This window comes from Pholcus phalangioides, unplaced genomic scaffold (assembly GCF_987345545.1).
Source record: "Pholcus phalangioides strain wild (caught in Gottingen) unplaced genomic scaffold, Ppha-v1.0 ptg000011l_1, whole genome shotgun sequence".
Classification (NCBI taxonomy): Eukaryota; Metazoa; Arthropoda; class Arachnida; order Araneae; family Pholcidae; genus Pholcus; species Pholcus phalangioides.
The window spans coordinates 32,076,042-32,092,038 of NW_028301604.1; the positions used below are offsets into that span (position 1 = coordinate 32,076,042).

At 38.1% G+C, this 15,997-nt stretch overlaps 1 protein-coding gene across 5 annotated transcripts in view; it reads left to right on the forward strand.

Moving 5' to 3' along the window:
• ICA69 (islet cell autoantigen 1-like protein) overlaps positions 1 to 15,997 on the forward strand; it is a 324,248-nt gene that overhangs the window by 285,025 nt on the left and 23,226 nt on the right. Inside the window, exon 10 of one of the 5 annotated variants that reach the window (XM_089239476.1) lies at positions 3,721 to 3,815. The exons of the other annotated variants lie outside the window; for them this stretch is intronic. Within the exon in view, the coding sequence (XP_089095602.1) occupies positions 3,721 to 3,800 (80 nt within the window). The 3' untranslated portion in view covers positions 3,801 to 3,815. Of the gene's footprint in view, positions 1 to 3,720; positions 3,816 to 15,997 lie in introns of those variants that run through there. 5 annotated transcript variants of the gene reach the window in all.

Below are 15,997 nucleotides of genomic sequence, written 5' to 3' on the forward strand. Positions count from 1 at the left end.
GATATCAGGGTTTCGGTATTTTTGTGGTTCCACGGAATCAAAAGTGACGGAACCCAAAAATATGCTCTCACGGAACCCTAGGGCTCCGCGGAACACTAGTTGGAAAACCCTGATTTAAGCAACGGTGATGTAATGCAAATTACAGTTATTTTAAAGTTATTTATAGCATTATTTCGAAAATTTTAATGTTGTGGATAATATTTTCAAGAATTATTATACAAAAAACAAAATGCGTTTGAAACCATTGAATTTTTGTGATATTTTCTTTTAGATGTGATGTGTGGGATGGGGGTTCATTTTCGAAGAAGTTTCACTTGTACGATTTTTCCCTTTATACAACATTTGGATGTGGTCTCTTGAACGTTGTGTAAACAAGGCTCCATTTGTGTTAAGGGATCTGTAGAATAGGGGAAATATAACCTCAGGCAAGTTAGAAATAAAGCTTTTTCTTTTTTCCGTCTTCGGATTGCTATTTAGGATTTCCTATTCAGAAAAGTGATAATGGATCTCAATTGGCGATCCCAAGGAAGAGAGGCGGGTGCGGGGCGGGGCACAGAATGCAAAGGAACAATTTGAAAGTTCAGAATCTTTGAAGGAAGACCCTCATAAAATAAACATTTAGGTTTTGAGAGTTTCGGGAATACTGATTCCCAGGAAGTATTCTTGACTGTTGTTGTCTGAAGGACTTGTGTGTGAGAATAGGGAGAAAGAAAGAAAAGAGCCAAAATGAATATTGTACTGGTTGATTATCTCAATATGTTCTCTGAATTTTTTTAGAGTGCACGTTAACAAGTAACAAGAAAATTTTTGAAGCTACCAGGGTTTCGAGATTTTTGGGGTTCCATCCCTTTTGATTGCACGGAACCCCAAAAAAGCTCTCACTGATCCCTAGGGTTCCGTGGAACACCGGCTGGAAAGCCCTGCTCTATGGGGCCATTTAAGTATTACGTCAGCAGATTTTTTGCCATTTTTGACCCCTACACTTGTCAGCAAAACTATGACCCCGCCCACCTCAGTCAGCAAAATTTTGTCAACTCTGCATCCTACCTCCTAACGCACATTGGTATCAGAAATGTATATTGAGGGGGGCATGTGCCTTTCCCCCATGCTCCCCTTCCCAGACCATCAATGTTTTTGATGCAAATATATTTGAAAAAAATTAAAGTATCAAAAGAAAATACATTGATGTGTTATTCTAATAAATTTCTTTTAATTTCAGTGCTATTTGAAGGTTAAGAACTTAGAATTTCTCTTTAAGAAATTCATTGTGATCTACCCTTTAAGCCATTGAGCTCAACCCATAATCCACCGGCTAAATGTAGCCCCCAGGGTTATTTGATGTGGCCAGCCACCTCAAACCTAATTTTGAAAAATGAATTATAAGCGGTGCATTTACAGATCGCTTAAGTGACCTGTGGCATAATTCCAGAGCATTTAAACAGCCCGTGGCACATTGACAGATCACTCAAGTGATCCGTGACACAGTTCCAGAACACTTAAGTGGTCTGTGGAACATTTAGAGAAAAAGATCTCTAGTGACATGTGGCACAGTTATATAGGGCACTTAAGCAGCCCCCAGTGCAGTTCTACATCACTCAAGTTACCGGCGGCACATTCCCAGGTTACTTAAGTGATCCGCATTATATTTATTGGTCATTTGAGTGAAGCATTACTCAGTTCCACAGCACTTAAGCAACCTACAAATATGAAGAAACCTACAAATTTAGTTGTTAAATCAAGGAAATTGTTAAATTGTTTATCTGCCTTCACTTCATTTCCAGCTGAAGATCTTCACCTCGGCTTCATTAACAGCTGAAGATCTTTACCTCGGCTTCATTAACAGGTGAAGATCTTTACCTCGGCTTCATTAACAGCTGAAGATCTTTACCTCGGCTTCATTAACAGCTGAAGATGTTGGCCTCAACTTTATTAACAGCTGAAGATGTTGGCCTGAACTTCATTAGCAGTTTGAATTGCCTGCTTCTGTTCAGCTTCTGCAGCTGAAGATATCTGCCTTGGCTCATTCACTGCTAAAGATACCTGCCTATACTCCATTCTCAGCTGAAGATACCTGCTTACACTCCATTTGCAGCTGAAGATACCTGCCTCTGCTCTATTCGCCACTGAAGATGTCTGCTTTCGCTCAGACATGGACCCTTGGGGGGAGAAAGGTTATAGAGATGATTGCCTCTCCCAAGAGTTGAATAATATGAGAAAGTTTCTCTGTCCCGTAAAATACGGGATGACCCGACAAACTTACACAATTCACACCTCCTAACACGGCCCTGGATATCTGTGCCCACCACTCACACCAAAAGTAACACTACTTAAAAAAATGAGATAAGACTCCTTGAATGCATTGTAATAAAAGATAAATACACCTGGTCTTTTTCCCCTTTAAATCCACCCTTTTCTTGCTGCTTTGAAGGTTTTATTTCTGTCCACAGAATAAAAAAAAAATAATCTCTTCTGGGATAAAATATAAATGTTTACATGTTAATTATAAATGTCTATTTTTTGCAGTAAAAATATTGAGAGGGCTGCGTCCATACCAGCATTCAAACATTTATGCCTGAAAATTATTTTGATACATACTGCATGTGGATGGCTTAGAATGAAAACTCTGTAATAAAAAATTCTCAGCTTTACAGGAAGAACCAAAAAAAGACTTTTTATAGCACCTTGATAATTTGATGAATGGCTTGTTAAAGCATCTACTAACAAAACTCTTAGATAGGATGTAGATATGTAGAAACCTATCAATAAATACAAATACAAATACAACACCACAACAGGCAAAATGCCCAACGAGGTGGCTGATAAAAAGATGCCCATAAAAATATGGTTGTCATATGTTTCAAAAATACAGCAACCCAATTAAAAATGCAATTAACACAAATTACAAACAATATATACACTGAATTCAATAGTCACTGAAAATAAGTCACTTGATGAAGAAGTAGTACATGGTTCCTTTTATTTTCTATTGAGTGAATTGGTGCCAATTATTATTTTTTTTAACAGCAATAATCAGAAATATGAGATTTCAAATCTAAAACTGTCAAAAATTCATTCTTGGAAAAACAAAATTAATGTGCGAGATTTTCATTCTAAGCCATCGATACATTACATTTGTACCAATTGGCTGCCTCAATCCTTGAGTGGATGGGGGGGGGGGCGGCACAATTTTCCTAAAAGAAACCCTTTCTTCTGAAATTGGAAATATTTGTGAAAATTTTGATTTTTTTTTTTTCCCGAAACTTACATTTCGTGGGAGAAGAAATAGCTCCCAGTTCCAAACCCTGATAATATATCAAAGTGCTGGTGGCTATTAAAATTAGTGAAGGAATTCCAAAGAGCATATGCAAAGATCGGGTTCTTCAGTTTGACAGACATCCGCTTGGGTGGTAAAAGTGCCAGAAAGTAGAAGTAGCAGCGAATATTTATGTGGGGTAAGGGGTATGTAGGTATGGGGAGGTAACTCCAAGGAAGGAAAGAAGATTTTCAAACCATTAATATTCCTCTTTCTTTTTCCCTCCAAATTCTTATTTTTCCCAACGCAAAAAATGCTATTAAATGATCTGTGGAGTTTGTCAACAACCAGCTTTCTTTTGGCTGTCCAATTGTGCCAATGGCTAATTTTTTATTGTAATTGGATATTATCAGTATGGTTGTGCCCACAGCTTGGCATTGCATGTTTCCTTTGCCTTTCTACTCGAGGAATCATCCCAGTATGGAATATTGAGCAGTATGGAAGAATCTGCACAGCAAATGTCTCGCATTTCGAAACCAACAAGTAGCAAGATGAAGAAAAATGTCCAGGAAAGTGATTTTTCCTCCTTTCTTTTTACATTTTTGATAGCAAGTAAAAATACCAGGGCCGCAACTAGATGTTTGGTCACCCGGGGCAAGCGCACATTTTGATGCCCCCTTGTAATGTTGAAGGAGAGGTTTTTCTGAATGAAATTTGTGCCTGATCTGGGCACGAGACCTGCCTGTTCCCCCCCTAGTTGCGGCCCTGAAAAGTACTCTATATATATTTATGTACTATATATATATATGATTGCCAATATAGCCTCCATTCTTAGCTGAACATGGTGCGTTCAGCTCTGTTCCTCCATGGTGAATCAGTTTCATTCTTGGAGCTGTGAAATGAAATATTTTACTGTGGCATAAATTTTCATGATAAATTAATGCTTTATTCGGCACCCAAGAGCTAGTTGCGGTCCTGAAGTTGGTGCACCTGAATAGCGTGAAAATTATTAGAATAGCCGAACGTTTTTCGTTGCACCTTTAGGAAAAATGTTCAAACTTTTCTATAATTATTTTTTTCCTCAATCTTGATTTAGCGCCTCTTCTGTGGCACTGTGAGTCTGCACTATTCGCACCTTATTTGAGCTGCCACTGCCTATCGTATACTGAAAAAAAATAGCATGACTAAATACTAATTCAATAAGTTTTGATTAGTGCCACAATAAATTTGGTTTGTGCTTGCCAAATTATTTGAAATTTAATTCACTCTCGATGGCTCAACAGCCTGCTGAAAGACCCTATTTTTAGCACAGTCATCACTTTTAGGTTTTAATTATTGTATGCTATTCTGAAAGTATCCATCTACCTTAGTTACCTTACCCTATGATAATTACATGCAAGTAGCCAGTGAAAACATTTTGTATAAATTCAAAGATTTACGTAATAAAATGTTTTCATATATTAGGCTGGTAGCAAAAATAATTATAAAAAAAAATCATGACTTTTTTGTTTATGATTCCAATAATGAATTATTAGAAATTATTACTATAAAGTATCTTATCACGGGAAATAAAAAATTAATTTATCAAGTACTGGAGCCGAAGAGTATGAATAAGGTGTTGCGTGATGTATTGTGTTAAATATCGGAACTTTCGTACATTTCATTTCTTTATTAATTTTTAGGGAATGCATAGATTATAAGATATACATTGTAACCGCATATAAACATTGATGGCTTGAGCTGTGCTACCCGAACAGGGCATAGCTATAGGGAAAAGTACTAGATCGAAAGTAAAGAGAAAAATAATTGTAGAAAAGTTTAGAAAATGTGTATCGTCTGTAAAAACACTTGAACTGTATTGGATTAATGATTCTCAGAGAAAACTAATTTTTGATGCATTTTATCTAGCTAAGCAACATAGTTGCGAATTTTCGGGATCACTTTACTAGTGTTACTAGATTGCTTAAAGTGACGCATAACCATGTCTCACGTGGGTGAGAATTTTGTCTCGAGGCTAGAGCCACTTGTGGTATACATAATTTCTAAAAACATACAGTAGACTCTCGGTAACTCGACACCTCAAAAGTATCGACAAACATGTCGACTTAAGTTAATGTCGAGTTAGCTGGGTTTCACTCAAAATTTTTGTCCGATCGTTTCTGTGTGCATAATTATATACATTCTAACAATTGTATTAAATAAAATGCTAATTCTCATTAATTTTAATTCGGGGTTGTTTCAAAATAGAATCAAAAAATTTATAAAAAATTTACCTCATGAAAAAAGAATCGAGTACATTTACTTGTTTTTCTTTCCGAAGAGAAAACAAAAATGTTTCTACACTATTCAGTTTTTATACTTCGATTGTTCGGCTTTTTCCTGAATGTGTAGGAAGTGGCGTACACATCTAGAGTTTTTAGTGCTCCTTCTTCATCTGAACTCTGTGTGTGATTCTATTTCTTCGAAACACGAAGCACTTGCTTTGGGTGATTGATTTTAGAATATCGTCATCTGCTAAAAGTCCTGAAGTTACAAGATTAGAGTCAATACTCACAAATTCATTGTCGATACAATCACCCATTTATGCTTTCACTTCACTATTTATGCTTTCTTCACACCTAATCTGGGAGGAATCTTCAGAGAAATAATCATTCTCCAAATGCTCAGAACAAAAACCAACCTGACGGAAGCAGTTCCGAATCGTGGCACTCGTGCCTGAGTTCCATGCAGAATCAATCATTTTAACTGCATCTAAAACAGAAATTTATGCCTCCATTCTAACATCCACAAATTAACAAATTATTTTTGGTCTGTAATTTTGTAAAATTTTTCATACTTAGGATAATTCATAATTTCCTTGATTGAGACTTTTTGCGAAATCTTTTGCTTTCTCTTGAATTATTGGTCCTGATAATGGGATTGAGTGAGATTGACAGAGTTGAACCACAAAAGAGTTGCTTCCTCTACATCACTGAGTCCTGATTTCTTATGCGTTTTCTGCTTGGTTCATAAGAAGATTCAAATGCTGAAAAAAATTTCCCTCGTTTTTAGCAAATGTTGAAATGGTGTTCCGTGCAACTCCATATTTTTCGGCGAGTTCACTCTGAGTTTTTCCCGATCCTAGTTTTTTTCAAAATTTCAACTTTTGATTTTAAAGTTAAAGTATGAAGTTCACGTGGAGCCATTGCATTCACTGCCATTAATACTCACAATGATAACCAAATGACATATTCAGTGTCTAACCAGGCTTTAGCTCTTTTTCTTTCTGTTCACACCTTTTCCAAGAAATCGTAAAACCGAGTTCTGCCAAAAACATTCTCCACAGCAATCAAAACTCACAATAGATAAAATTTTTATCCCTAAAGATGTTGACAATTTCAACATCCAATAGGGATCATCCACAATTCTTTTGGCCATGAAAAGAATGAAAGACCTGTCCTGGAAACATCACTAAATGATAAACCTTCTACCTGAAACCGGATGCTAGTGACTTCCCTTGAACAGTGGGGCTCAATTCCTTGGTTCGTTTAACCTACGTGGCTGGATCTGCAGTGTTTGCAACTAGAACACTGACTGGGTTTACGACAGAAAAGGTGATATTCTGCTGAATATGGACTTCTATTGGTGAGACCCACTCACTTCTACATAAACAATTTTTTTTGAATTCATGACTTTAATGTTAAATTTTTTTAAACAAAAAATCAAAATAAATTGTAAATGTAAAATTACTAAACTATCAAATGTAATAAAGTAATCAATGTGAAAAAAATTTGTTTATATTTCTTTTTTGTTGTCTGCTTTAATTAAGAATATTTCAAATCGGTAACCTATAGAGGGTAGTGGTTTATAAAGTGGTGCTTTACAAAAATAATTCTTAATAGCGTCTTTGCCATAAACAAGAAAAACCTTTCCCTAGATTGTGTGCACCTGAACAAATATTCCCCCATTGATAAGTCCTCTATAGACCCAATTTTGTGATCTCTAAAGGCCTGTTTATACAAGGCAAGTGATTAAGTTGGTAACTAAATTTTAAGTTGTCAAGTACTTTAAAATGTATGCAGACGGTAAGGGCTGTTCACATGGGTGTAGATGGTAAGTGCATAAGTGATTTAGTAATATAAAGACGGTTCTATTTTTTCCGGTTAAATAGACCTATGCACATGCTCCAGTGGGCATGGTCTGCCACTCTTGGAGGGGGGCTTTTTGCTCTCTTGGTGGGGGTTTATTTTGATCTCAAGCATGAACCTGTTTATGCTCCGTCATCTCCTACTGTTTTGCTAGAATTCCGTGGAAACATAGGATGGTGAAGTGGCCAGAGAACACAGCCTTCAAGTTTGTGGAAGACTTTCTTTGCCATGAATGTTTGTTGAAGACTGACTTTGCCATGAATGTTTGTTGAAGACTGACTTTGCCATGAATGTTTGTTGAAGACTTTCTTTGCCATGAATGTTTGTTGAAGACTTTCTTTGCCATGAATGTTTGTTGAAGACTTTCTTTGCCATGAATGTTTGTTGAAGACTTTCTTTGCCATGAATGTTTGTTGAACTTTCTTTGCCATGAATGTTTGTTAAACTATAGAAATGAAAACTACTTTAACAAACAAGCTAAAAATTATTCAATGTTGGAAATAGTGGAAGCTATGGAATATTTGGTCAATGTGCTGCCAGGAGTTGAAAAAAAATTGAAGATTCAAAAATAAATCGGGTGCTGGTGTGGAAGATTTATTATGTATTAAAAACTGGATGGGCTTGAAATATTTCCCTCATCCAAAACGAATTTGCTGCTATCTATTGGTAAAAATAATAATCACATTTGCATAAAATAAAAAATAAAATTTCAAATAATTTTTATGCTTAATGAACCCTTAGAATTAATTCGCCCATAATCTTTTCAGCTTGCAATAATTCATAATTTATCTCCTCTTTAACTTCGATTAAGATATCGCATAATATGGCTCTGATCACAAAATTCGTAAGTTTTATGGGATCATCTTCATCCACTGTTGCGGAAGCTATGAGCTTTAAAAAAAACACCTCTCTGAATGCCAGATGTATAAAAAATTATTTCTATTATTTTCCCGCACACACACACGTTGCATCTCTCTCTCCCTCCGTTGATTCGAGTTGAATGTAGCGTGCATGTGCCAATTGCGCTCGCCTGCTTAAAAAAAATTATCCAATAAGCATCTACTAAATCACTTATCATGTGGATACTTTTCAAACAATCGGTTAACTTAAAATTTAGTTACTAACTTAATCACTTAACGTGTGTAAACGGGCCTTAAATGTTTTGCGGATCTTTTAAGTGATCTAGAAATTTGTCTGATCCACACAAGTGCTCTAGAACTGTGCCACATGTCGCTCAAATGATCCTAAATATGCCGCAGATCACTTAATCTGGGAATGTGCCGTCTGTAACTTGAGTGATGTAGAAATGGACTGGGGACTGCTTAAGTGCTCTATAGCTGTGCCATATGTCACTCAAGGGAATCTCTCTCTCTAAATGTCCTATGGACCCCTTAAGTGTTCTGGAACTGTCGCTGGCAGGGTTGTTTGGTTTAAACCAGGGATTTAACCAAACGGTTTTTAAAAAAAAAACCACTTTCAAAAAATTACATAGAAGTGGCCTAAGTATAATTTTTTCCCCTGAAAAATATCATATTGGTTCATTATTAGCCAAAATGATTAATTCTTACTACATTTTTTTATTCTTGGGGTACATTCTGATGGTATATCTTTAAATGGTGTAAGATGATTAAGTGGTTTTTTCAAAAAATCTCATAAAAGTGGCCTGAATTGAAATTTTCTTTCATATTAATTATCTTAGTTGCTTAAAATTGTATACAGTATCAAAATTTTTCATTCTTACTGCATTTTCTAACTTTGCACTACATTCTGATGCTGTCTCAAGCCTTTTTTACATGTTACATCTAAACTGGACTTTTGATTCAGTTTTATCAATCCTCCTGATGCCAACCACTAGTGTTGAGGAAACTGAGAAGTAACTCAAACGGAGGGCGGCCTTCAAACCCGAACAAACAATTTTCATTAACTGATGGCAGCGAAAACCTTATCAACTATTTAATACTGTGTATATTTACAGATTTATTTTTATTATATATATATATATATATATATTTGCAACCGTCTCTAAAAGTAACTCGGCTCTTTTAATTTCTTCACAAGTTTCATTCTTTCATAGATCCAGATTTTTTTTGTCAAAATTTTCATTTTACGTTCAAGAGAGGAGGGGGGGGGGGGGCTTTTGTTTTTTCAGAAATTAAGAACAGTTGATTCCTCGCAGCCAGCAAGCAAGCAAGACACAACCAAAAGAAATTCTACTGGAAATGAAAGAACAAACTCATATATTATATTTGTTTCTCACCAGCAGACTAGTTGCAAATGCTTCAGGAATAACACTGGGAAATGAAGCACTAACACAATGGAAAAAACTTGGAGTATGCGAAGAAGAAGTATGGTCTGTACGTCTACTGTAGTTACCTTTCGACAAATGTAAATTATTTTGTTTATAGCTCGTCTTGTTTCCGTTGTTCTCGAAAACTTACAATGAACAAATTATTTTAGAGCCCACTTTAAAGGGGTCATCAGCTTGCTGAATGATTCTATATTCATTTACAATCATACTAAAAATTATGGCTTTTCTGGCAATAATATTCGTAAAAATATTAATTTGAGTGACGTCTTTTGGTACCTAAAAAATTGAAATCCTATTTACAGAAATAAAATTTTTACCAAGTTTCGGAGTTTGAGTTGAAATGAAAACACAGTGTAATTGATGTTGTGCATCTAATAAATTAAATATTTTAACATTAAAATGTATAGGAATGAACTGCGACCGAAGCCTGAGTGATGGAACGAATGAGTGACCAATTAAATGCTTGTATAAGTTTCCAAGTGAGTGACTGAGTATATGAGTAACCAAGGGAAATGCTGAGTAATTGACTGTATGAGTGACAGAGTGGCTGACAGAATGAAAGACAGAGTGAATGCTTGAATAAATTTCCAAGTGAGTGACTGAGTGACCAAGGAAGAGACTGAGTGATTGACCATATGACTGACCAAATGGCTGTATGAGTGACCAAGGGAGAGACAGTGATTGATCATATGAGTGACTAAGGGAGTGACTGACCAAATAGCCGTATTAGTGAACAAGTGAACGACCACATGAGTGACCAAGTGAGTGATGGTACGAGTGTCAAAGTGAGTGACTGTATGTGACCAGGTGAGTGATGGTACGAGTGTCAAAGTGAGTGACTGTATGTGACCAGGTGAGTGATGGTACGAGTGTCCAAGTGAGTGATTGAGTGACCATATGATTGACTAAGTGAGCGATTGAATGATTGACAAAGTGTGAGGATGAGTTTTGTCTGCAAAGATGATCCTCCGAATCCCCTCCCCTTTTATAGGTGGTTACATAGTACTTTAATGGATCCTAAGAATTTGGAATTTTCAGTGAAGCAGAAAATATTTTTCCCAAATTTACATTACTGCAAAATTTGTCAGTATAAGAAGAGGTATTACCGTCATGAAGGCAGTGCCGTCTTAACGCATGGGCCCACCCGGGCACCTTAAGAGAAGAGGGGCCTCACAAAAATGAGAGCCAGCTGAAATTTTCTAGGATTTACCAGATAGGGCCTTTAAAAACCACTTGGCTTGAGGACCCATGATACTCTTAGACGGCCTTGCCTGAAGGAAAACATTAAAATCCCCAAGGTACCTTTTCCCTCCCCTCACGCTTCCTACTTACGCCTATACATTTGTGACAGCAGTAGAGGTAACCTACACTGTAATGCCGACAATTCTGGTGACATATAAGGTTGTGAAATTGTAATGGTGTCTTCGGACAAAGCTAGTAAAATGGAATGGTATGAAAGGTTTTATTTTTGAGACGTAAGATGACCACCGCAAAGGAATGAGGTAAAGGCTACCGCTTTCAACGACATAGTGTTTCCAAGCGAGGGAGTCAATCAGGCGATTTCTAGAAACAACTGAAAGAGAACAGGTTATCAAAACTGAGCAGGTAGTCAAAACATTTCGGTGTTGAAAGAGAAATTTGTGGGAATGTGAACAATGAGTCCGAATTGGCTGAGGGATTTGGCAAAGAAAGGGAAATCAATGTTGTTGAATCGCAATGATATTGTTAAAGAGAAGGAACCTAGAAGAAACCAGCTTCTATAGAGACCAGTACTAAAAGAGGCTACAGACCGGCACCAGTAGCAGTGTAATAAAGGGTGTTGAGATAAACGAATTTCGTTGAATAACTGAAAAGCATTGTATTCACCAGTGCTTATTTACGAGCTCACACTTTCATTTCTGTCTGGTTTCGATCGCCAAAACAAATCTGTTATGAAAAACACAGCCCCTGTCAATATGTCGCCTTAGGCATTTGCCTCGTCACCTGTTGTCTGAGAGGGGCTCTGCGAATGACAATGTAGTCTGTTTACATCAAGATCTCATTACATTTGCCTGCTTACTGGACAACATAGGTTTGATGTTTTCTCTGTGTAATTGTCCGTTTTGCATCCTACAAGTTGAGTGTTGTTTAAGTGTTATATCAGCATATTATTCGTGTCTCTCAACGTATTTGATCCTAGGCGTAACATGGCCAAAAGTGTTCCACCAATAAGAGAAAAAAGGAAATTGGTCTATGTTAACAACCACATATACGTGTTCTCAAAGAAATCTGCAGATGAACAATATAGAATCTGGGTTTGCAAAAAACGTACCACTTGCAAGGGGTGTATTTGGACTGTTGGCTCAGACGGTCCGAATGTGAAAGTCATAAATAATCATCATGCAGCTCAAGCTGCAAGGCCAGAAGCATTGCAACTGATCGACCAAATACGCCAACATCAATAATTACGAACAAACTGCCACAGCAGATAGTCACATCAGTTATTGCAGAAGCTCATTGCAATGTCACGGCATTACTTCCAAAGAAGGAGTCATCGAAGTGAACCATTTGTAATGTGCAATGCAACAATGGTGCTCCTGCTTTACCGAGCAATCTCCGGTACCTGGTGATTCCCTGAAATTATCAGGAAGTCATTATAGATTGCGGTGTACAGCAGTTCCTGATGTATGACTCCGCGAATAATTGCTCCCAGGTTGGATGCTGATTTTCTTGACAAGGAGCAATCTGCAATTGCTGGTTCGTAGCCAAGAGCGGTTTGCCGAGGGAACTTTCAGTGCAGCACAGATGCATTTCCAGCAACTTTACACAGTTCACATGGTTCTGTTTGATGCCACAATTCTGATGGTCTACGCACTTTTACCTAATAAAACTCTGGCTACATACATGAAGTTGCTTTGAGAACCCAAAAATTTGCAAACTGGACTTCAATCCCAGCGACTCGTGACTGATTTTGAGCAAAGTGTGCTACAGGCATTCCAACAGGAATTTCCTGGCATAACAAACATGATGTTTTTTTTATCTCTCGCAAAGTGTTTGATGAAAAGTTCTGCAGGAGGGATTAAAAAGTAGATACGAACAGGATCACGAATTTTCTCGTTGGATCAGCATGATTCCAGCATTGGCGTTTGTTCCACCTGCAGATGTCATTCAAACATTCGAGGTTTTGATTGAGGTGGATGACTTCCCCAGTGAAGTTTTAGTCGTTGCAAACTACAAGGATACATATATTGGAAGACGACAACGAAGAAGTTGCCAATCACCCATGTTTGAAATAGAACTGTGGAATGTTTATGCTCGAACGCTGAATGATCAGCATAGAACCAATAACTGCATAGAAGGGTGGCACAGGGGATTCCAGGTAACCTGTGCTACCTTATCCTCAAACATATATCGATTCATCAACTTTTTGAAAAAACAACAAGGGCTGCACCATTTTGAAGTAACTCAGCTCATTGCCGGAAATCCGGGGAACCCAAAAAACAAGAGATATGCTACTATTTCAGCCAGGATCAAGAGAATTGTTCTTGATTTACAAAACTGCAGTGCAATTGACTATCTCAGAGGAATCATGTTAAATTTTGAATATGTCGTACCATAACTATGAGATCATATTCCTCGCAATGTTTCTATCGGAAGAGTTATGTATTTCCTGTTTTTTTTATGTATTGGTAAAAAATCACACAGGTTTCAGTTTTTTTTACTACCTTACGTCTCACTTTATATATCCTATGGCCTAGGCTTTTATAAGCACAGCGAGCTTGAAACCTGCATTCAGGAGTGATCTTCCAAATCGCTAGTGACTAAAACAGTAGCCAGGTTGGTATCTGCAAGAAAACTTCAGCAGAAACTCGATTTTCTGGGAAGCAGAATACCTGTGGTACAAAATGTAACACAAACGCAAAAGTTAAGGGAAGCAGGCTTCTAAATATTTGCGCAAATGAGGAGAAGCTGGTTTTTTTTATGTTAACGAGAAGAAGTACTGCTGATATTGAAGGTATGTTCATTTTCAATACTCAAGTTTACTTTGCGTAACCATCTATCTCTAGTAATGAAAAACGAGAATTAAAACAAAAACAAAAGTCAGATTGTCTCTAAGACAATATGAGGACTATATTAGTAGGGTCTGGTTTGCACATTTTGTGGCCCGGTGTTGTGGCACCCTCCATACCTGCCCTAGGCCAGCTCCGTATGCTAGTATTTTATTCAGAGCATTTTGTGATTACCGTTCTGTAATTTTTTTTACACTTTTCGGTTCAAGCGTGTTTTTCAGTTATAATACGAATACAACGCCACAACAGGCAAAATGCCCAACGAGGTGGCTGAGAAAAAGGTGCCCATAAAAATATGGATGTCATATAAACTGAAGAGCCAAAAAAACTGGTACAGGCATGCGTATGCAAATAAAGAGATATGGAACCAATCAGAGTACGGCACTGTGGTCGGCAACGCCTATATAACACAACAAGTGTCTGGCATAGTTGTTAGATCGGTTACTGCTGCTACAATGGTAGGCTATCAAGATTTAAGTGAGTTTGAACGTGGTGTTATAGTCGGCGCACGAGAGATGGGACATAGCATCTCCGAGGTAGAGATGAAATTTGGATTTTCACGTACGACCATTTCATGAGTGTACCGTGAATATCGGGAATCCCGTAAAAAATTAAATCTACGACATCGCTGTGGCCGGAAAAAGATCATGTAAGAACGGGACCAACGACGACTGATGAGAATCATTAAACGAGGCAGACGTGCAACCCTTCCGCAAATCGCTGCAGATTTCAATGCTGGGCCATCAACAAGTGTCGGCGTGCGAACCATTCAACGAAACATCATCGACATGGGCTTCCGGAGCTGAAGGCCCATTTGTGTACCCTTGATGACTGCACGACACAAAGCTTTACGTCTCGCCTGGGCCCAACAACACCAACAATGGACTGTTGAGGACTGGAAACACGTTGCCTGGTCTGACGAGTCTCGATTCCAATTGCTTCGAGCTGATGGACGTGTACGGGTATGGAGACAACCTCATGAATCCATGGACCCTACATGTCAACAGGGGATTGTTCAAGCTGGTGGAGGGTCTGTGATGGTATGGGGCGTGTGCAGTTGGCGTGATATGGGACCCCTGATACGTCTAGATACGACTCTGATAAGCACGTAAGCATCCTGTCTGAAGAGACTGCGTGCTGTTCAGAAGAGATCTCCACCCCCTCTTACTCCTACAGATTTATGGACAGCCCTGCAGGATTCATGGTGTCAATTACCTCCAGCACTACTTCAGACATTAGTCGAGTCCATGCCACGTCATGTTGCGGCACTTCTGCATGCTCGCGGAGGCCCTACACGATATTAGGCAGGTGAACCAGTTTTTTTGGCTCTTCAGTGTATTTCAAAAATATAGCAACCCAATTAAAAATGCAATTAACAAAAATTGTAAAAATTGTTATCCGTGGTCATAGGCGGAAATTGACTTGGAAGTCTGGGGGGGGGCGCACGATGATGATGACGTCGATTCATCTATACATATATACATTAGATCAGTCGACTCCACGTTTGACTCTGGGCCCCCCCCCCCAGTATCTCCGCCCATGTCCGTGGTCGACATTGTCATCAAAACCCTGGATAATCGGGTCTTCATTGCTGGTGGCTTCAAAGTGGGCTATTATCCAGGGAGGTAGGCTAAGAGGGGAGGCAAATTTTGGAGATGAGTGATTGTATGAAGTAGTGGTGGCTCTTGAGCCGTGCTACCTGCACAGTCGCCTCGGTAGCACAGCAAATTTCTGATCAATTTCAATATTTCTGCTGACAGTAGTTCAATATTTCACTGCACCGACTTACTTTTAGAGTTCCATCATTCTTTAATAATGATTAAATTACCATTTCCCCGGATATATGTCAGCGAGATAAAAGAAAAACTTCTACCGGTGTAAGAGGTATTTTTAATTATACTCCAGAGATATATCTGAATGGTTTTTTGATGTAATTGGGCACTGCTTATAAAATGCATTCTATCGTGGCGCGTTGACAGCAACTCCTACTGTATGCATCCCGGAGTGTGATTGCTCTCACTACTGCAGTAAAACACTCATTTTCCCTTGCCTCAGGGCAACAAAATTTTGAAAGTTTTGGAAGGTACCATGAACTCTTCAACAACCACTGTTATAAGCCATGGGAAGGTTCCGATGTAAAAAACATTTGTATAGAAATTTACGTTTAATGGTACTTGCAGAAATATTTCGTGCGCAATGAACCCACGCAGCACTAACACACGATATATAACGGTATACCTCTACAATAATATGCCATTTT